The 24,095-nt window shown below is 24.6% G+C and overlaps 2 protein-coding genes across 2 annotated transcripts; both read left to right on the top strand.

Annotated features, from left to right (window-relative positions):
- The first annotated feature begins 8,638 nt into the window (after window positions 1-8,638).
- Window positions 8,639-13,446, top strand: LOC124432472. The gene is made up of 5 exons (XM_046981454.1): window positions 8,639-8,766; window positions 10,506-10,953; window positions 12,011-12,296; window positions 13,086-13,185; window positions 13,294-13,446. Exons 1-5 carry the CDS (start codon window positions 8,749-8,751, stop codon window positions 13,444-13,446), a joined length of 1,005 nt encoding a protein of 334 aa, XP_046837410.1. The 5' UTR covers window positions 8,639-8,748.
- Window positions 13,447-19,149: 5,703 nt separating this feature from the next.
- LOC124432471 (odorant receptor 63a-like) lies at window positions 19,150-23,056 on the top strand. The gene is made up of 6 exons (XM_046981452.1): window positions 19,150-19,447; window positions 20,373-20,658; window positions 21,423-21,522; window positions 21,646-21,756; window positions 22,748-22,903; window positions 23,006-23,056. Exons 1-6 carry the CDS (start codon window positions 19,150-19,152, stop codon window positions 23,054-23,056), a joined length of 1,002 nt encoding a protein of 333 aa, XP_046837408.1.
- The last annotated feature ends 1,039 nt before the right edge of the window (window positions 23,057-24,095 follow it).

Raw genomic sequence — 24,095 nt, 5'->3', positions numbered from 1 at the left:
ATCGTAATCGATTTCTCGGGTAACATAACATTTTAAAGTTACATTCTTTGGCATAATAAAACAAAATTCGCTTTGGTAAATAATAATTTCAGTAAGTCCTTTACGATTGTAAATAATCATTTTTGTCACATGAAAATGTCCTACGTACAAATTGAATTTATTAATAATTTTTGTTATTTTCAGAAGCAACCACAACGATCTTCAACAATTCCATTCTAATAGCGTTCGATGCAGTAGCATATTTTTTTGTACACCTCATAACGATCGATTAGAAGATAACTGACAAGAAGGAGACTTGTGGGAGGGTAGAATTCAACTACTTAAAAACTTGGATAACCTTCAATTTCCTTTTTTGCTATTCCGTAATAATACTGGGCCACGCTGTTTCCCTTTTTGCTGGAAAAATATTCACGAGGGCGTTACGTAGAAACTTTCGACGGATATAGAGTCCCAAAAAAAAAAGTAGACAAGGTATATTGTACTTAGAGAAAGGGGTAGATAAAAATGATTAATGCAAAACACCGTCTGTCAAATGTTGATCGATTATTGTTGAGTCGACTTCGTTCGTTAACTACTCACCCCTTCTCATTTCTTTTTTTTTTTGGTCCGTACCTTCTATACAGTTCGAAATGAACGCAAAAACTGACTCGTATCCACTTTTTCTTTTCTTTTCTTTTTTTTTTTTTCGTTAATCGCATAAACTATTCAACCAACCAATTTCAACCCCTTTTCGTACGTAGTTTACGTCGGGAGTAGTTCGTGCTTGGACGAACAGTCGGCCGGTGACCTTCGAGCGAACAAAATGAAAAGAACCAAAGAAGTATGGTGATAATGTCGATTTATTTTTATTATTATTATTATTTTTTTTTATTGTTAATTGCCAGTTCGTTTGACGAGCGCGACGTTTTGTGACAATAATCGTCGCGAGTGAATTTGTTTCGACTCTCTTGAAAAAAGCCATTGTGACGGTTTCAAAAAATCGCTATCTTTTCTTTTCCTTTTTCTTCGCATTTTTCTAACTAAAGAGATTTCGAAAAGATGTTGTTAATTTTTTTTTTAAAGCGCAATTTGAACGATCTTTTGTTTTTTTTTCTTTTAAGAATTTTTATTCTTTTAATCATCGTCGTGATTTTGAATAAGCGTAATTTTTTTTTTGAAATTTTTTTGACATATTGCTTGCCATAGTGTTATTTCACGTGACTGTTAATTAATTTCTTGGTAACTTCATGGTGTAACAATTTCTTATTAATTCAAGAATTAATTAATCTATGTTTCAAGTGACATCGAATAAAATTATTTTCTAATTATACAAATGAATAGAAAAACTGCATTAGTGATTTGTGAAACTATTAAGAAAGTTTATTAATAATTATCATTTCTATTACTAATTTATCAAAACGAATATGTCACGAAATAATATTCATTTTTAGTTTTTTTTTTTTTTATGATATAAGTAATAATTAATATTTTGATTATTAGTGATTACTTTGCTCTTTAATGATTCGAAAGTAAACCAACATATTCAAGAGAAATAAAATTTTATGACTGGTGTGATTTATTAATGCAATATTTGTGTTTTGTTATTATTATTTTTGCGTAATTTTGTTTAGTTCTTGTGTTATTAATTTTATGGTTTTAGTCAACTTATGGATTTATAAGTGCAACCACATGTCATTGAAAGTTTACAGATATAAAAGTGCAATTTTATTTAATTATTGGACGCATAATAATTAATTATTTTATTAAATTTATTTCAATTGTGATAATTCTATTGTGGCTTTTGTGATCAGATATGAAAATACCATGGCAGTCAATATATTAATCTTTTAATGTTAAAAAATTTATCTTTAAATTATTATATGTATATATATATATATATATATATATATATATATATATATATATATATATACTCGTATGAATATATATGTAAATATGTATCTCTTAATGTGTTGTGATTATATGTATAAAAGAATATTTTTACATATAAGTTTACTGACATTTAAAAAAAAAGATTTAACATAATGAAACTAACATTTTTAATTGTGTTTACCGTGACAATGGCTTTTTTTAATGGATATTAGGGGTGAAATTTTAACCCGTACAGAATTTAATCAATAATTCAATGAAATGCAGTGATATTTAATAATTTTATATATATATTCTCATAATTTATTTCTTATAATTTTAAATCCATAAAAAATTTAAACTTCGTATAGGCTTTTTTTTCCATTGTGTATTAATTACGATAATATTATTTAAAAAATATTTTTAATTTCTTAAAAGCGATAACATTGATTATATGGATTATACATTTCTTCTTATTTTTATTTTTAATTAATCATACTATACTCGCAACTTATTAATCGTTTATGTTTATTAAATTTTTAGATTTTAATTTTATAATTTTTTTAACGTTAATATTTCTATGACATATTTCTTTTTAACTTTTTTGTTTTTTAATTAATAAAATATAACGACTTACGAAAATTCATCGGTGATAGATTTATCTTTAATTATTCTTTATTATACATGATGGCCAATAGATGGATCAAAAGTTCTTGGATGATTTAAAAATCACAATTATTGAGTTGGCCAATAAGTAACATTGTAATATTTAATACAGGGTTGAGCAAAAAAATCTCTACTTGACTTTGAAAATTAATAAATCTACTTTAATTAGACTTTTTAGATTAATTCTTCTTTTCTTAAGGTAAAACTACAAAGCCTATGAATTTCTGGACGTTCCGAAAGAAAACTATTAGCTTCGATAAATCTCGAAAAGGAATAATTGATTTTCGAAATCATGGAGATATTTTTGGGTCCATATTTGTATTAAAAATTGTGACATTGGGTAACAATCTATTGGCCAATCGAATAATATTCTTTCGAGACAAATTTTAGGCTCGTTATTTTACAAGCTAGGGACATTTTCGATCATCCAATTTCGTACTATACTATTTAATCGAAACATTATTGTTTTGCATTATATTTTTCAAGGTTACAGGTTTCACCAATACCATGAAAGCGATAACATGGAGCAAACGATTGCTCAGTTTTTCTGGAGTTTGGCCATTGGAAATTCGGAACTCGTTGTTCCTACTGTTTCTATTTTATGGTTGCCTTTACAGTTTTCTAGGACTTCTCGATTTGATCGATTACATCAATGATTTTCATTATGTACTGACGAACATTGTCGAGAACATGCTGATGATAATGACACTGACGAAATTTGGAATGTGCCGAATGAAATATCGATCATTGTCAAGATTTTTGACAGAAATAGAAAACGATTACAACGTCGATAATTATAAAACCAAAGAGGAGAGATTGATTTTTATGAAATATAACAATTTTTCCTATATATTTATTATGACTATGTTACCATCGATGACCTTCATAATTCTTTTGTATTATTTTAAAACTGTCATACCGGGTATAATTAATGGTATTACAAACATTTTTAACATTTTTATTATATTCATTTATAGAAGATATTTATAATATTACGTTTTAACGAAATAATAGACAAAATTGTAATAGATATATATATTTTTTTTTTCTGACAAGAGTTATCTGCTTTCAAAGAGAGAGACAGAGAGACATTATCGTATTTATTGTATTTTATTTAACGAAAAGCTTCAAAAATTTTTTCAAATACAATTCTCTTTTTTCAATTAAGAACTTATATTTTTTTCTAACGGCACTGTAATTTATCTAATGAAAGATTTAACTTTTGTCTGTAACATTTTCTTAGTTATCTCGAGATTTATTGAAATATTTGATTAATATTTGTCGTTTAAACAATTTTTTTTTTCAATAATGTCATTTAAAAATTGACGAATGATTTTATTATATTACGTATTTTGTTTCGATGCAGTTATGACAAATTCTACGTCGGAATATAAATTACCTTATAAAATAAAGCCATTACTGAAGCCGTACGATGCAAAAACTTATGCATTTGGTTGCATACATGAATTTTTACGTATAACAATGGTCATTTCCGCTTATGTCGGAACTGATTGTTTATTGGCTTCTATTGGTTTTCATCTTACTGGTCAATTAGCGATATTGAGATGTAGAGTAAAAGAAATTTTAAAGGATATTGATGGTTCTCGATATGGAATTCATAAAATGATTCTTCGACATCATAGTTTGATAAGGTGACGTCATTTTTCTAATTAAATCATCTAATTCTTAAAGGAACGTCTATTGAATGAAATCTTTTTTTTCTTTCTTTTTAAACGATTCAAATGCGTTGATCGATACGACTTATGATACGACGATTGTTTTAATATTCTTAGGATATGAATTTTTTTGATAATTTTTTGTTCTTTTTTCTTAAAAATTTGCTAAAATTTCGTTACGACAAAATAGTTTTGTTCCCTAATGGGAATTGTTTATAACAAATTTGTAATGTTGATTTTCTTTAATTAGATTGTAAACGTTTTAATTGCAAGAAAAATTTCAATGATTATGATTTTTGTCGTAGACTTATGCGAAAGAGTCCAAAAATTTTTTCAACGATGCCATATTTGCTCTAACATTGAAAATGAAACAAATATATTTTACGTCTTAATTAATATAAATTTAATATAATTTCATTGTGTGTATAAAAATATATCTTTTTTTTTCTTTTTTATATCAATTTAGTTTTTTATCACGAAAAATAAAATTCAAGACGGTCGTTTTAACTCGTTAAAGTCACTTTTTAGTCAGATTATTTTAGATTTAATATCGAATGAAGTTTTGTTCGAATACGTTTCTACGATTACAACGAATTATTAAGATTTGATTTTTCGGTAGAAAAATTTCGAAATTGATTGTTTTAACCCTTGAAGAAATTTTTCCTTGGCAAAAGTAATAATAAAATAAGTTCCATACATTTTTAATATCAATTAATATCACTTGAAGAAAGAAGAAATTTTTTGTTTCTTTTAGTATGAGAAAGATGTCATTATGAAAAAAAAAAAAAAAATAATTTATCTTCTTCGTATTTGTTTCAGATTAGCGGATATATTAGAGGATAGTTTTAACATCGTCATTTGTCAACAATTATTAGGTACAACTATTCAAATTTGTATGTCGAGTTATCAAATACTCTCCGTACGTAGACATCACTTTATACATATGTTGCATTCTACATCGTTTAATAAATAATTTCTAATTTTGTAGAGTTTAGCTGTATTAGAAGGAATCGGTATATTAACGTTCGCTATATACGTTTTCGTTTTATCGAGCACATTGTTCACTTATTGTTACATCGGTGAATGTCTCATCGAGGAAGTAATTAATCGTATTATTAATTGAATTGCAATTCAATCTTTAATTTCATTCGATCGTTTATTGATGCGATTTTGTTTCTTCTTTTTTTTTCTCTCTTTTTTTTTTTTTTCTTTTCTTTTTTGTTTTCTTTCTTCAATCCAGAGCACGAACTTGTGCGAGGCGCTTTATCATTGCGACTGGTACGAGTTATCTACGATCGATATGAAATCGATTTATATATGCATGATTCGTGCTAGAAAACCACTACGATTGACTTGCGCGAAGTTTTGCATTGTTTCCTTACGCACTTTTACCGATGTGAGTCGTTATTTTTAATACTTCTGCTTTTTCTTTTCTTCTTCTTCTTTTTTTTCTTCTTTAATCTATCATTCGCATTACGCAAGATTTTTTTTCTCTTTATTTTTATCTTTTTTATCCTTTAATTTGGCTTTTCTCGTTAATTGCTTTTTTCTTATCTTTTTTTTATATTTTACTTTTGTCATTTTCTTGCGTGAATTTTTTTGTTTTTTTTTTTGTTTATAAAGTATAATTTGCGTTTCACAAGTTTCGATTTTCTTTCAAAATTTTAATTTTTATTTATTTGTCATTGTAATGGTTTTTATATTTAATAATATATCATCGTAGAACGAGATGAAATGTTTTTTATAATATTTTCTTTTATCTATCATTTGTATTTTTTGTTTGTTTGTTTGTTTTATTCGTTGATTGTATTTATTTATTTATTTCCCTGAATTTTAAGTTAGAATATTTTCGATTGTTTAAACGTTTAATGGTTGAAATGATTTGTCAATTTCTTGTAAAATTTTCTAGATAATGAAGACATCAATGGCGTACTTATCAGTATTACGAACATTTATGTAAACAGAATTGTAAATTAGTCTTGAATAATTATTATTGAAATATTATTATTGACATTTTGATAAGAAGATAAAACATATTACATGTAATAAATTATCATAGAATCATTTTATTTAAATAAATATTTATAAGATAAACGTTATAAATGATATATTTGTTATTTATATGAATATATTTGACTGAAGTTATTACTTTTAGACTAACTTTTCATTTTATTTACTTTATTATCTTCCTATTTTTTTTTTTTTTAATATTAATGGAATAAAAACCAATATATATATATATATATATATATATATATATATATATATGTAATTATATCGAGTTTTATAAAATTATTGATTTATAATAATTTTTAAATTAATAGGTATATATTTAAAATTAGAATCATATTTGAATATAGTAAAAATTATATACATTAAACAAATTCTAAATTATTATTTTTGTATTATCAATAATAATGTAAAAAAAAAACATATTTAGTTATTCTAAAGAAAAAGAAAACTTTTTTTATTTAATATTGAAATATCTGGACAAAATTTGATTTTATCGTACACACATTTTTAATATACAATGTGTCCAAATTATCACTAACAATCTGACGATTTAGAGGAATTTAATTTAATTTCATTGAAGAGAACACCGTGCCGTGTTTACCGCAATGATTATTATAATCTATTTTTAATACGATAATATTAAGCGGATTTTCTAAATGAAAATAATTATTTGTTGCGATCATTCGGAAACAAGTGTTTTTATTTGTAAAATTTTATCAGTTTTATAAAAATTAAATTATAATTGAATTGATAAAAATAATGTACAAAAAAATTAATGTTTTAATTTATCAGTAAATTGTTAATATCAAATGAAAGACGATATTAAAGCTAATTAATAATATTATTCCATCATGGAGAAAAATAAAGGATATATAGTTAGTCATATAATAAATTTGTAGACTTAACAAACACACGTCCAATATCAGCTATGCTTCTGATTCAAACGTGAATTAGTAAACTACATCATTCCTCTTAATACATGTCGAAGAATATTTCAGCTTTTTTCTCGAACTACCGATAATAAACAACATTGACTGTAATCGTAATTTCGATTATCATCATTGAGTGCAGCGTATGCATCGCATTTTGAACCTACGTTTCATTCTAAACACCGAACGAGGCACGAAAATGTCCGAAGCAATCGTCGCTAGGATATACGGGTGAGTCAAGAGTATTCGTTAGAAAATGATTAGAACGTTACGAAGATATAAAAAACAAATCGATGATTAACCGGATCGTCGCACCTAAGCGAAAATTGGCATAATCTTGTACTTGTTTACGAGCCCTACGAGTGGCGACAAAAATGTTGAAAAATTAAAAAAATAAGGAAAGAAAAGAAATGCCATAGTCGGCATCCGTTAATCATTGGTAGTTCTTTTTTTCGAGAAAAATGAAGATTGCATTTTACAGAAGAACAATGAACTGGAAAATCGGGAGCCGAATCTGTACCGTCTGAAAAGTGAAATCGGATTCGTCAATCGATTGCAATGGCCGTTGCAATCGTTCGATGCTAATTCACGTCAAAAAAAATTTCTGAACGTACATAAAGCAAATATTTCGTGGGAAACGATTATTCAAATCGTAAAGCAATTAATTCGACATATTCGTCGAATTTTGGATGACCTTATCATACGAATTACATTGTCAACCTGGTACAAAGTATATCTCTGTGATGACAGTCGATTAACGACGTTAATGTCGATTGAACTTCACTATCGATGTAAATTACATTTCGATTCGAAGCACAAAGTATGTAAGTATATATATTACATATTTTATTATAGCAAATTTTTTTATTAATTAGGCACAACGAACACGTTTTAATCGTACGGATTGTACAGCGTACAATTAATACTTTCGTAAAGATCACAATGAAACGAAGATTGTGATAATGTCTTTTGATTCGTACGATACTATACTTATGACGAACAATAATAAAAAGAAGAAACTTTGAATCTAACGAGGAAACAGGATATAACTTATTAGAAGGAGGTGGTAAACTCGGTAAAAGGTCTTTATCTTATCTCGGTAAAAAGTCTAATCTATTATTACACTCTAACAATCCAACGGAAAAGTTACTTTACATGAAACTTTCTTTCGCAACGACGAATATCAATAATCCCTGTACGAGCGAATAAATGGACGTAAAAAAAAAAAGAAAAGAAAAGAAAAGAAAAAACGGAAGAGAAAACGTCGTACGAATGAAAATTGTAACAATAAAGTTTTTTTTTCTTTTTTTTTTTTATAGAGGCAGTCGCTAAATGTTTTCCGTAGCACATCGGGTAAAGCTGAATAAATATTTTATCGTTAGATCGTCAACCCCTCGTATCAACGAGATACAGTTAATCGATTAATTCTCTAATACGTTTTTTCCTCGCCTAATGTTACGGACAAACTTTCTTCATTTTTCGTTCTCTCTCCTGGCTGACTATATTATTCAAGCGTGCATTTCTAACCCTTTTTTCTTTCCTTCAAAAAAAAGTTTACAACGGAGGTTGATCGATCGTTTTCCTGTCAGTCAGTTGTAAACCTTCAAAGGGATAACATGGAGAAAAAAATAGAAGTAAGCACGGATAATATTTTCCTTCGTTACACCGTTATATCTAGTTTAATATGTAATTTTGAAATTGCACGTACATATTGTTTATATTTTATTTATATTTTTCTTGTATACGTTTTTTTTTAGCTTATTTTTTTCTTTTCTATCATACGGTGGCATATTATTAATATATTGGTTTTGTTATTAATACGATGACATTGGAATGACATTAATCTCATAAGAATTTTTTGTTTCCTTTAATTTTGATTTTAATAAATCGTATTTAATTAAAATTGATCGTATTGATTTTGGAATTTTATTGTATTGGCTGTTTATTTTTTTTTTTTTTTTTTTTTTTAGATCTCCATATTAATAAAATTTCTTTTCTTTTTTCCCATCAATAAGTTTCTTGATGATAATCTTTTTTTCTATCTCATGAACTCTATTTTTTCAGATTAGAATTCTAGATTATTTGATTTCTTATTCATTGTTTTTATTGTCAAATAATTTTTTGTATATTATCATAACAACGGATATAATTATTATAAAATTTCTTACAGTAATACTTTTCTTTTTGATTTATTTTCTTCTTATTGCATTTGTGTAATAATATAATTGGTATTTTTTGTATTATAATATAATTTCGTAACTTTTCTGTCTCTTTTAGTTTTAATGATCCTTTTTTTTTTGATTATTATTTTCTACTTACTGGTAAAATGAAAATTTTGATATTAATTAAAAGTAACAATAATATTTGTTAGTCATACTGAAAGTTTTTATCACAAGGATTAATCAATCCTTCATTGAAAGAATTTTTTTTTCTTTTAAATTCTACACTACATAGAAAAAAAGTCTTTGTGAATTAATTTTTTTCATTTGTGGATAATTTTTTTTTTATTTTCAGAAATTAATCAATCCTTCGTTAAAAAAAAAATATATATATATATATTTTTTAATTCTACACTACAAAAAGAAAATATCTTTACATTTTTTCGTTGATAATATTTTTTATTGTAAGAAATTATTTGACAACAAATATGATAAATCGTATCGTTGATAACATTTGCATATGTGTACGCGTATACTTATATTAATTATGTATACAATATATAACTAATTATTATACCTAATTGTAACTTCAAAAATATAAATTGTTTCTTCTTCTTTATTTTTCTTTTTTTTTTTTTATTAATAAAATTATTAATAAAATCCACAAAATTAGTATTATAATGTATTAATGAAAATTAATATACACGTATATAGAATATTTTTTAAGACAAGAAAACCGATTATAATATTTCAAATTAATATTTAATATATTAATATATAATAAAAAATATTTATTACAATTATAATTAAAAGCTATCGATTTTATTAAATCAATGATATCACTGGTATCGTTCTACGTAATTTTTTTTTTTCACTACGAAAAATTTTCGATACTAGAGAAAATTTTTTTAAAAATATTCTTTAAGAAGAGAAAGAACATAATATCTTTGTTCAATTAATAATTCACGATTATATATTATAAATATTTAATAAATCTATTTTTTTTTTCTTTTATTTATTTATTATTACAAGCTATCAATTTTATCATATAAAAGAAATCATTATTATTATATAATTTTTTCTTTTGTTTAGATATTAATTACAAAATAATGTTCCTTATTCCATTTTTAATATTTTATTATATCTTTTTCAATCATTTACTAATTCTTATATATATATATATATATTTATTATTATTATTATTATTATTACAGACAATCGACGTAACCGAAGCAATGAAGTCATTACTATGGAACAGACTGTTACTGAAATATGTTGGAATTTGGCCTCTCGAAATTTCTAATGCTCTTTTTCTCTTTTTTTTTATTTATCTTTTCTTACATTGTTCATTGACATTCGCCGAATTGACACATCGTAAACATAGTCTCGGAGATATAATGTCGATATTCACGGAAAATATTTTACTTCTAATGACCCTAACGAAAATAACTACATGCTGGATTAACAGACAATCATTAGGAGACTTATTAATCGAATTAGAAGATAATTTCATCGTCGACAATTATAATACGTACGAGAAGAGATTTATATTTATGAAATATACCAAAATGGCGAAATATTATTTTTTAATAGCTGTTACCTCGATGTCTATTGCCGTTGGATTATATTGGATAAACGAGATGATACCGAACGTTAAAATTGGTAATCGAATTTGTCGAATTTTTCATTAGAAATAATTTTATTGATTATATTATGTTTTATTTATTATCTGTGTATGTATGTATTATGATTGATTATAAATTATGAATGTGTTTTTATTAGGTTGGAAACTATGAAACGGGCGTTGAGTGAAGATAAAAAACTAAACAAAAACGCCCGTTTCATAGTTTCCAACTGGATACTTATTGGTTGGAAACTATGAAATGGGCATTGAGTGAGGATAAAAAACTAAACAAAAACGCCCGTTTCATAGTTTCCAACCTAATATATCACCATCGTTGAAAGTAATAGAAAAGACAAAAAAGAAGAATGTATTAAGAATGATTTTATGATTTCATTATTTCACGCGACAAATATATTTTAATAATAATAAGAAGTAAAGTCAAACCAAATGACTTCCGGTTTGTAACAGGAAGTTCAATGATTTCTTTCTTCGATAGTTCAATATAGTCGTTTATGATTTTTATTTAATTTTTATTTAAACGTGACTTTTTTCTTTTATTTTCTTTATTATTATTATTATTATTATTATTATTCTTTTTTTTTTTATTTTATTTTTTTAATTAGTGTCCAACTTTCAGGAAATATTTTAAAAGTTTAATCAATTATCGGATGAAGTGTGTATATTTATTTAACAATTAACAAAATATATATTTATATATATATATATATATATATATATATATATATATAAATAAATAAATTCAATAAAGCATTTTTGAACATAAGTTTATATAAACTTTTTCCATCTACTTGACCTCAATAATACGTAATATAAGTTTGTTCCTATGCTTTTTGGACACTCTGTATATATAATATATATACATGTATGCGTATATGTATGTTTGTATATACGTTTTAAAAAATACATTTTTTTTATTAGTTTAATGACTACTACAGGCACTAATTTCTTTAATAATTATTTCTTTTTTTTTCTTTTTTTTTTTTTTTTTTTTTTTTTTGATTTAATTCAATTGTATCTGTCCTTGATTTTTCTTAGATCTTAATATTAATATATATATTAATTTTTTTTTTGCAGCAATAGGAAATTCATCATCGAGTTACAAACTACCTTACAAGACACGAACTATCATCGATGTAGGTGATATTAGGGTATATATTTGTCTCTGTCTTTATCAAACATTGGTAGTACCGATTATTACATTGGGTTACGTTGGATTCGATTGTTTGTTCACAAATCTTGCTTTTCATATTACTGCACAATTTGGAATTCTAAGTTGCTCGATCAAAGAAATTCTTGACGATTCTAATGGTTTTCAATGTAACATGAAGAAACTTGTACTTCGACATTACAAATTGATCAGGTAATAATCAGGATGACAATTTTTTTGATAATAGTTAAATATTTTTCGTTTTTATTTTTTTTTTCTTTTTTTGTTTTTTTTTTTCGAATGCAATGCAAGCAATACAATAATTATAATGGAAACGATATCATAAAGCTATGTTCGATAGAATGCAAGTTAGACATTTTTTTTTACCCGTAAAAACGAGAATATTTTTGCAAAATAAAATTACCTCGTATTTGTAGTTATTAGATTTAAATCGGGTAATATCGTCGCACTTATGGTTTCTTCGTTTGTTGTAAATTTTCAATGTCGTTTTTCAAAAAGTCAATTTTGGTTTTTGTTTTTTTCTTGGTTTCTTTTTTCCAAACAGAAACCAACTTTTTTTTTTTTTTTTTTTTTTTTTTTATAACGATGACATATTGCACGTAAAAAAGAATACTTTCGTCTGAAATATTTTTTTTCCCCAATCGAAATCAATATTCAGACGATTGAAATGTATTTGAAAAGAAAAAAAGATGCATCTGATCATCCAACAAAATAATATATTGATATAAATAATTTATTATTACAAATTAATTAGTAGAAATATGTTCGATTTTTTCTTCGTACGATTAATAACGTGTCAATTAATACTATACGAAGAAAATGATTAACCTAAACGAATAATTATAATCATGGTAACGAACGTATAAATAAATATTTTTTATATTTTATAATATTGTATTAAAACTATTACCGTGTTATCTTAATATCTTGTATATTTTTTTGGATCTCTTTTTTTTTTTTTTTTTTTTTTTTTTTAATCAGACAAGCGGAAACTTTGGAAGACAATTTTAATGTATTAATATTGCAACAATTGATGGGAAGTACGTTTCAACTTTGTATATCCGGTTACAATACGCTTTTGGTAAGTATTACAATGTTACATGTTAATGGACGAATGTAACGAATGTCTCTGATGTATAAATGTATTTTTCTTTTTCTTTTTTTTTTATTTTAACAAATTTTCTTTCAGGACACAGTAAAGAAGGAAGGATTAACGGTTGTCATATTTTATTCGTATGCATTTTGCGTCATGAGTACATTGTTTACTTATTGTTACATCGGCGAGTGTCTTATTCAGGAAGTAATTGAAATTAATTGGCGAGATACTGGATGTTTTATTTAATTTGATTGTCAGTAAAATTTGTTCATATTTTATTGAAAATATTTTCATTTCTAATAATTATTCTTCATTCGTAAAATTTGTTATTTATAATTAATTTTAAGGAAAAAGAAAAGAAAAAGAAACAAAAAAAGAAAAGGAAAGAATCACTTTTACATACGACAATGTTTATTAATATGTCTATGATATTTATTTTGAAGATGAATGAAATTTAATTGAAAAAGAATTATATATATATATATATATATATATATATATATATATATAAATATATTTAATATCGTTCATTATTTCACTTCGTCTTAATAATTATTAATTAATTTTTTTACAAATCAAGTGATATTATTAATTAAATATTTAAAAGTTGAAAATAAATTGATATATATATTTCATGAAATTCTAAAGATAATACAAAATTGAAGTGAGTATTAAATTGACGTAATAAGATTTACACACATAATATATATATATATATATATATTAGGGGGAACGGAAAGTAATGTCGTTTCTGTGCATGTCAATATTTGATTGTGATTAAAAATAAAAACTTTTTAAAAATTTATTCGTTTGAATTTAATTTAAGAAAGCGACATTACTTTTCGGTCCATCTAATGTATATATATATGTATATACATTTGTTATTGTTTATATACAGGATGTCTCATTTCGTTCATATCGCATTATTCTCTGAAAAAGTATTAAATTTTGTTAGTAATATTTGTTTTTAACATTAGAAAGATCGAAACTTAATATATACCTATATTGCTTAAAAGCCGTCAAAATGACAGCATTGTGAACGAATAACTAATGTGTTTTGAAATTTGTTTAAAATTGATTTTTAATATTTTTTATATTATTTACAGTTATATAACAAGGTATTAATAAATATTAACAATAAAGAAAAATTCTAAGAAATTGTGTCATTATATACATAATTGGTTTGTTTTCTTTTTTTTTTTGATTGAAATTAAAACGCAGTCAAAATGACTTCCTTGGGCAATCTAATGTTAAAAAATCTATCAGATCGGATTGGAAATTTGGAAAAATTGAGACACCGTATATATCATTGGAGATCAATTGCTTATAATTTTTTTTTTTTTTATTTTAACATCAATCCATTTCATATAAATTTATTTATTAAAAATCAAAAAGATTAATTATTTATTTTTTTCTTTTTTAGGAATTAATAAAATTTGAATCAAAATATTCGATAAAAAAAACCGTTTAAATTAATTTTTTATGAAAAGAATAATCTTCTTTTTCCCCCACTTTTTTTCATGACTTTTTAAAATGTATCCTTACGATATACAACTTTCAAAATTATTTATGTTTTTGGCAAAATCAAAGACTTAAAATTAGAACTAAATTTGATTTGTATTTATTAAAAAATATTTACGAGTTATTGAAGTATCGTATAATATTTGAAGAAAAATAAAAAGAGAAAAATAACAAATTGATTGCGATCAAATTTGATAGGACATTCTTTAATATATCAATCCATCGATATTTACTAATCATTGAAATGATTTTGAAAATTTAGAGTTCGAGTCTGAGCACCGCATTTTATCGTTACGAGTGGTATAACGTGTCACCGATCAACTTAAAAATGGTTAAAATTTGTATGTTGCGAATGAAGAAACAACAGCAATTAACTTCCGGTAAATTTTTCATCCTATCATTGGCCTCCTTTACCGACGTAAGTGGTCAAACGAAAAAAAAAAAAAAAAAAAGAAAAAACAAAAAGAAAAGTCTATAATTTATATTTATATTTACATTAAAATATGTCCACTCGTTAATTCGTTTTATAGATTCTCAAAACTACGATGGGATATTTGTCATTGCTACGAACACTTATATGAAGATTTCTTTTCATCCTTTTCTTTTTTATCCTTTTTTTGATCCACTTATTAACAAAAACACATTTATTTTTTCATAATAATTAAAGTATCGTTTCAAGTCAGTTGATTATTCTTTTTGTAATAAAAAGTAAATAAATATAAAAGTACGAAATTAAATCATTTCAATTATTTTCTATTTCGTAATTTTATCGAATTGTTTTTTCTTAATCGTAAAATTTCTTTTCTTTAATATCAATATATAGAAAATACGTAGAATCGGATAATTAATTTAATTTTCTAAATTACGATTACAAAATTATAATCAAAAATTCAATCGTATGTATTAAATATAATATACATATAACGTAAATATACATATATATTTATATATATATATATATAATATTAATATAATAATAATAATATATATATATATGTATATGTATAAGAACAATAGTAACAATTATTATACTCACGAGATAAACAGTACATGCTATTGAACATAATCAACAAATAGCATCCTTCTTATTGATTTTTCATTGATCAATTGGGGAATATAAGAACGTGATCCTTTCATTGTCGATAATTGATTATAATCTTGACGTATTACGGTGAGTATAATGTACGTAATTATCGTAGGACAAAGTTCACCATGAAGTTATGGCAATTGATAGATATATAGAAGTAGATAGGGTATAGACGTTGGAAATGTATGAATATTTTCAAACATTTTCACATCGATATTTTTCTTATCAATTAATTCGAACGAATGCCTTTCAATCGTACACATTTTACAACGTACAATTAACATTTGCCTAATAATCACAATGTAACAACGATAAGTAGATCGTTATAGTGTTTGTTATTTCATTCGATATTATCCTTATGACGAACATCATAGAAATAAAAACTTTGAATATAACCAGGGAACAGGATATAATTTATTAGAAAAAAGGGGTAAACTCGATGGAAGATCTTTATCGTTGTCACTCTAACAACCCAATGGAAAAGTTACTTTACGTGAAACTTTCTTTCGCTAGGACGACATTAACAACCCCTTGTAAGAGCGAATAAACCAACGTCGTAGAGGAAAGAAAAGAAAAGAACAGGAAAAAAAAAGAAGGAAGAGAAAGATTGCATTTTACAGGTGGACAATGAACCGGAAAATCGAGAGCCGAATCTGTACCGTCTGAAAAGTGAAATCTGATTCGTCAATCGATTGCAATGGCCGTTGCAATCGTTCGATGCTAATTCACGTCAAAAAAAATTTCTGAACGTACATAAAGCAAATATTTCGTGGGAAACGATTATTCAAATCGTAAAGCAATTAATTCGACATATTCGTCGAATTTTGGATGACCTTATCATATGAATTACATTGTCAACCTGGCACAAAGTATATCTCTGTGATGACAGTTGATTAACGACGTTACTGTCGATTGAACTTCACTATCGATGTAAATTACATTTCGATTCGAAGCACAAAGTATGTAAGTATATATATTACATATTTTATTATAGCAAATTTTTTTATTAATTAGGGACAACGAACACGTTTCAATCGTACGGATTGTACAGCGTACAATTAATACTTTCGTAAAGATCACAATGAAACGAAGATTGTGATAATGTCTTTTGATTCGTACGATACTATACTTATGACGAACAATAATAAAAAGAAGAAACTTTGAATCTAACGAGGAAACAGGATATAACTTATTAGAAGGAGGTGGTAAACTCGATAAAAGGTCTTTATCTTTGTCACTCTAACAGTCCAATGGAAAAGTTACTTTACATGAAACTTTCTTTCGCAACGACGAATATCAATAATCCCTGTACGAGCGAATAAACACGGACGTAAAAAAAAAAAGAAAAAAAAAGAAAAAAGAAAGGGAAAAAAACAAAACGGAAGAGAAAGCGTCGTGCGAATGAGAGCTGTAACAATAAACTTTTTCTCTTTTCTCTTTTTTTTCTTTTCTTTTTTTTCTTTTTTTTCTTTTTTTTCTTTTTTTTTTTATCGAGGTAGTCGCTAAACGTTTTCCGACGTACATCGGGTAAAAAATTGAATAAATATTTAAATCTTAAAATTGTCAACCCCTCGTATCAAAGAGACACAGTTAAACGTTTAATTCTCTAATGGATCTTTTTTTTCCCCCGTCACGGACAAACTTTCTTCAATTTTTTTTTCTCTCTCTTGACTGACTATATTATTCAAATGTGCATTTCTAACCCCTTTTTTTTCTTTTTTCTTTTTTCTTTCCTTCGAAAAGAAGTTTACAACGGAGGTTGATCGAACGTTTTACTGTCAGTCAATTGTGAACCTTCAAAGGGATAACATGGAGAAAAAAATAGAAGTAAGCACGGATAACATTATTTTATCCGTATACTTTTACATATGTGTTCTGTATAATTTTAAAAATGGACGTACATATTGTTTATATATTATTTAAGTATTCTTTTTTGTTTGTTTGTTTGCAGTCAATATTGTTTTGTTCTTTTTTTTTAGACAGACGGTATAATCTTATTATTCTATCGGTTTTATTGTTAATTTGGTGATATTGAAAAGAAATTAAGTCAAATACAATTTTGTGTGTGCGCGCGCGTGTGTGTGTGTGTGTGTGTGTGTTTAGCTGGATTTAATTAAATTATATTTTAATAATAAGTGATCTTATTGATTTAAAAAGTATACTGTATTAGATTTTCTTAAATCGCCATATGTATATAATTTTTTTTTTTTTTTTTTTTTTTTTTATAATTAATAAGTAATTCACGACAATTTCTTTTTTTCTCTTCCTAAGCGCTATTGAATTGTATTTTTAAATTAGTGATCTCGCTTATTTCGTTTGTTATTTATTTTTGTTGCAATAAAATTTCTTTTTTATTATTAAAATAAGAAAGAAGAAGGGACAGAATAATTATTAACGTTCTGCAATAACTTTTTCTTTTGATTTGTTTTTTTTTTTTATTGCTATTGTGTTACAATATCGTTGGTAATTTTTTTACGAAATAAATTTGTAATTTTTCTGGTACATTAAATTATAATGATCATATATTAAGTTCGTTTTTTTTTTTTTTTGATAATATTTCTTTTCTTTTTCAAAATTTTTTTATTTTAATTAATTACTTCATATAACTCGATGAAATAAAAATTGTAGCACAAAAGAAAATATTAAGATGTTAACAATTAAAATGTATTAGTGAATATTAATTGGACGTGATTACAATACTAAATAATTATACTGATTAAAAAAAAAAAAAAAAATTATTTTTGATTGTAACCCATAGAAAAAGAATCGTTAACCACTAATGTGCAAAATTATTTTTTCTTTTTCAAATTATATAAAAAAAAAAGGGATGAATCGTGAAATTGATAAGAATTGCATATGTGTATATGTATCTTATATTAATTATATATTTTATATTTATTCATTAAAGAGAAAGAGAAAGTAATATCATAAGTTAATATAAATTTACAATTGTATATTATAAATATTAATAAATTTATTTATTTTTTTTTTATTTAATTATTATTACCAGCTGCTGATTTTTTCGTATTAACGAAACCATTAAACTAACATTATATAATTTTTCTTTTAGACTATAATTACTAAATAATATTCTTTATTTAATTTCTAATAATTTATTATATCTTTTTCAAGTATTTATTAAATTTTATATATATATATATATATAAATATATTTATTATTATTATTACAGACAATTGACGTAACCGAAGCAATGAAGTCAATACTATGGAACAGACTATTACTTAAATGCGTTGGAATTTGGCCCCTCGAAGTTTCCAATGCTCTATTTATCTTTTTTTTTATTTATCTTTTATTACATTGTTCCTTTGCATTAGCCGAAATGACTCATCGTAAATACGATTTCAATTATTTCCTTGCAATATTTAGCGAAGTTTTATTAATTCTAATGACCCTATCGAAAATGACTACGTGCTGGATAAATAGACAAGCATTAGGACGTTTGCTCGTCGAAATACAAAATAATTTCAACGTCGATAAGTATAATACATTCGAGAAGAGATTTATTTTCATGAAATATAGCAAATTGGCGAAATATTATTTATTGATAGCAGTTACTTCAATGGCTTGCGGCACTGTTTTTTATTACTTGAACGAATTGAGATTAAGCGTGAAAATGGGTAAACGTTCTATCAAATTTATATAAGAGATAATTTTATTAATTGTTATTTTATTCATTTACGTACGTATAAAGAGTGATTAAAAAAATTATGAAATCTTGTTGAATATCTTCCTATTTTTTTTTTTCTTTTTTTTTTTTTTTTTTTGTAACAAACGAAAAGATAACAAAATTTTTATACATTCGTGTAATGCAATGTTTCATGTTTTCATGTGGTAAAAAAATATTTAATATTTTCATTAATCAGAATTTTAATTAATTACAATTTCATTAATTATTTTAATGAAATATTTAATATTAAAAAAATATTTTAATACGGAATAAAATATCCGACTTCTAATTCAAAACGGAAATTTAATGACTATTTAGTACTTTCTTCTTTTTTTTTCTTTGGAATGCCGTATTTTTTTTAACTTTTTCTTTTTTTATTAAATTATTTCGATGGTTTAATCAACTATTATTCGAATTAATCAAATTTCTTTCAAATGAAAACAATCTTGATATTCAATAAAAAAAAAGAAAAAAGAAATGAAAGAGAATATAAGAAACAATCCTATAATAAATATAATGATTAACTTATTAGGAATATTAAATTTGAAAAAAGAAAAACTTTAAAATTAATTTACAATAACAATAATAAAAAGCAAAAAAAAAAATAATTAATAATACATAAACAAATAAGTAATAAATAATTCTATAAATATTCGAATTGTCCAATATTTTCTTTTACTCCGAATCGACATATTCTAAATCACAAATATCGCTTCTAATCGCATTTAAATTTTTTTTTTCTGAATAAAATGTATGAAATTCACATCTATCATTATATAAATCGTACATATATTATATGAATTATTTTATTCGTATTTTATATAAATTATATATATATATTTTTTTATTATATATTATATTTTATTACGTTACAGTGATACCAAATTCATCATTGACTTACAAACCACCGTACAAAACAGAAACCATTGTCGATATATACGACATTAAGGTCTATGCTTGTTTCTGCATTTATCAATTGTTCTTATTACCGGCTATTATATTAGGTTACGTTGGATTTGATTGTTTATTCGCAAATCTTGCATTTCATGTTACCGCACAATTTGGAATTCTTTGTTCCATGATCAAAGAAATTCTCGACGACTCTGATGATTTTCAACGTAATATAAAGGAACTTGTACTTCGGCATTACAAATTGATAAGGTAAAAACAAATTGATATAAGGTAATTTTTTTTAAATGTAATAAAAGAAATTTTGTTTTTTTTTTTTAAATCCAATGCAATAAAAAAAAATTGAAATGTAGATCATGTTATAAAGCGACGATCGATGCAACGCAGGTTACATATTTTTTTTTTTTTTTTTTTTTTTTTTTTTTTCTTATTAATTCAAAGTCATTTATGAATGAAAAATTTTTCGAAAGTGAATTGTTCGATTCAAATGATAAAATGTCATTGCAATTGTCGTATCTTTATTTTTGATAAGTTTACATGGTTATTTTTCAAAAAGACTTCTGTGCTATTTTTTTTTTTCGAACAGAAAACAATATTTTTCTATTTTATAACGTTCACATATTCCACATGAACAAAAGGACAAGTAAATTCTCTTTGAAGTATTATTTTTCGAGATTGAAATAAATTCTCCGATGATTAAAATTTATTAAAAAAAAAAAAAAAAAAAAAGGAAAAAATTCGCATTTAATTATCCGACAAAATATATATATATATATTGATATAAATAATTAATGTTACGTATTATTTTCTAGAAATGTATCCGATTTTTTCTCGCTACGATTTTAGAATGTAAACAATTCAATCTGTACGAAGAAATGGAAATATCTAATGAAAAAATTAAGATATCTGTAACAAATATTTTTTATATTTGATTTATCATATTACATTAATAATCGTATTATGTAAATGTCATATTACGTATATATATATATATATGTAATTTGCATTTTTTTTAGACAAGCAAAAACTTTGGAAGATAATTTTAATACAATAATATTGCAACAATTAATGGGTACAACATTTCAACTTTGTGCATCTGGTTACCATACACTTCTGGTAACTATTACATATATTATGTTAATTAATTAAATGTAACGAATATCTTTGATGTTTATTTCTATTCTTTTCTTTTTCCTTTTTCTTTTTTTCTTTTTTTTTTTCCTGATATTTACAATTCAGGGCTCAGTAAGCAGTGAAATATTTACGGTGATTGTATTCAATTTTTATGCTACTAATACAATGAGTACATTGTTTGTTTATTGTTACATTGGCGAGTGTCTAATTCAGGAAGTAAGTGAAATTAATTGATCAAATAAAGGATGTTATATTTAATTTGTTCGCTTGTAAAATTGTTTCGTTTCTATTAATAATATTCTAATTTCTTAATGAATATTTATCCGTAAATTTATTATTACAATTAATTTATTTTTCTTTGATTTCATATAATAATGGAATAAAAGAATCATTGTTACGAATAAACACGTATTTATTAATAAATCTATAATTTTTATTTCGAAACTGAATCAAGTTTAATTAATAAATGAGTATTACAATAGCTATAATTAAGATCGTTCAATATTTAATTTCGTAATGATAATAAATATTAATTAGTTTGATACACTAAGTAATATTATTTATTATATATTTCTAATGCCAGATTTGTTATATTTTTAAATAAATTTATTAATCATTTCTAAAAGATTAAGTATCACGTAAATTAAATTAAGTGATTAAAATGATTTATTAATATATATTAAATTGATATTTTTATATACAGGATGACTAATTTTAACAAAATCACATTTCTCATCTAAAACGTAAAAAATTTTATTTGAAAAATTTGTTTATAGATTCAGTGAAATCAAATATGTATTGTTATATCCTTTAGAATTCGTACACCCAGTATGTAATTGATTCAGTTATTTCTAATTTTTTATTTTAACATCAATTTATTTGATGAAAATTTATTTATTATAAATGAAAAAAATGAAATAATTTTTATAAATAAAAATTTCTTTTCTTTCCTTTTCTTTTTAGAAATTTTCAAATCCTGCTTTACAATATACAACAAAAATAGTTTTTTTTACGTCAGATACTTGAATCGAACCAAACATGATTTGTATTTATTAAATCATAATTACGACTTATATGGCAATTATCTTGTAATATTTGAAAATATAAAAATAAATTTATAGCGATCTAATTCGATAAGACACACACATAAGTAATATATGCAATCTCTCGGTATTTATTAATCATTGAAATTTTTTTCAAAATTTAGAGTTCGAACCTGAGCAATGCATTTTATCGTTACGAGTGGTATAACGTGTCGGCTACGAACTTAAGAATGATAACAATTTGTATGTTGCGAATGACGATACCGGAGCAATTAACATCCGGTAAATTTTTCGTCTTATCATTGGCCTCCTTTACTGACGTAAGTGATTAGAAAAAAAAAAAAAAATAAAAACCAGTGCCTCTATTTCTATTTAACGCTAAAATATGTCACTCGTTATACTGTTTCTTTTTTTTTTTTTAGATTCTCAAAACTACAATGGGATATCTGTCTCTACTGCGTACTGTTCTTTGAAGATTTCATTTTATTCTACTATAGTCCACTTAATAAAAAGAATACATTTATTTTTTTCTAATAATTAAATGTCATTCGAATTCGCTTGATAAATTATTTAATTAAAAAAAAAAAAAAAGAAAAAAACAAAAAAAAAGAAAAAAAGAAAAAAAAGAAATTCTGTTCCATATTTTTTTATTTCATTAATTTGACATAATTTTTTCATTAATTTTAACATAAATTAATTAGCATCGTTTAACCATAATAAATTCTTTGAATTTCACGTCTGCCACGAAATCTAAGCAAAAAATCCTTTTGTATATATTACGTGTATATATTACGTATATATTACGTATGTATTTTTTATTACGTTATATAATATTAATGTAATAATATATAACAACAATAATAAAAATTATTCAACTCACCCGGTATAACAATAAATAATTTGTATATAACGATTGAACATACCGACGAATAGTATTGATTATCCTTATACTGATTTTTTTTTTTTTTTCTTTGCTTTAATTCGAATAAAAAGAACGTCGTCCTTATATTGTCGATAAATTGATTGGAAACTTGAAGTATTACGTAGAGTATGGATGCACTTAGTTATCGTAGGACAAACTTCACCATAAAGTTATGGGAATTGATTGATATATAGAAGTATAGATACGTATACGGAGGTAGGTAATGAATGGATATTTTCAAACTTGTTCACGTTGAAATTTTTCTTATGAATTAATTCGAACGAATGCATTTCCATCGTTACACATTTTACGAACGTACAATTAAAACTTGTAGAATGATAATAATGAACGAATAAAAAGAAGATCGTTACGAGCGTCTGTTATTTTTCATTTGATCCTATTATTACGACGAACAATCGTAAAATGAGAAAACTTTGAGTTTAACCAGGAAACAGGATATAACTTTTTAGAAAAAGGGGTAAACTCCGGTGGAAGGTCTTTATCGTCGTTACCTTAACATCCCAATGGAAAAAGTTACTTTAACTTGAAACTTTTTTTCGCTACGACGACGTTATCAATAATCCCCTCTA

The sequence above is a fragment of the Vespa crabro genome, chromosome 25, assembly GCF_910589235.1.
Source record: "Vespa crabro chromosome 25, iyVesCrab1.2, whole genome shotgun sequence".
In the NCBI taxonomy this organism is placed as follows: Eukaryota; Metazoa; Arthropoda; class Insecta; order Hymenoptera; family Vespidae; genus Vespa; species Vespa crabro.
This window is presented reverse-complemented; position numbering and strand designations above follow the sequence as displayed.

Coding starts and splice junctions, on each gene's coding strand:
- LOC124432472 (XM_046981454.1), top strand. Junction 12,297..13,085: donor CGACATTACAAATTGATCAG/GTAATAATCAGG, acceptor TTTTTTAATCAG/ACAAGCGGAAACTTTGGAAG. Junction 13,186..13,293: donor CCGGTTACAATACGCTTTTG/GTAAGTATTACA, acceptor ATTTTCTTTCAG/GACACAGTAAAGAAGGAAGG.
- LOC124432471 (XM_046981452.1), top strand. CDS start 19,150: ATGACTCATCGTAAATACGATTTCAATTATTTCCTTGCAATATTTAGC. Junction 19,448..20,372: donor GAGATTAAGCGTGAAAATGG/GTAAACGTTCTA, acceptor ATTACGTTACAG/TGATACCAAATTCATCATTG. Junction 21,523..21,645: donor CTGGTTACCATACACTTCTG/GTAACTATTACA, acceptor TTTACAATTCAG/GGCTCAGTAAGCAGTGAAAT.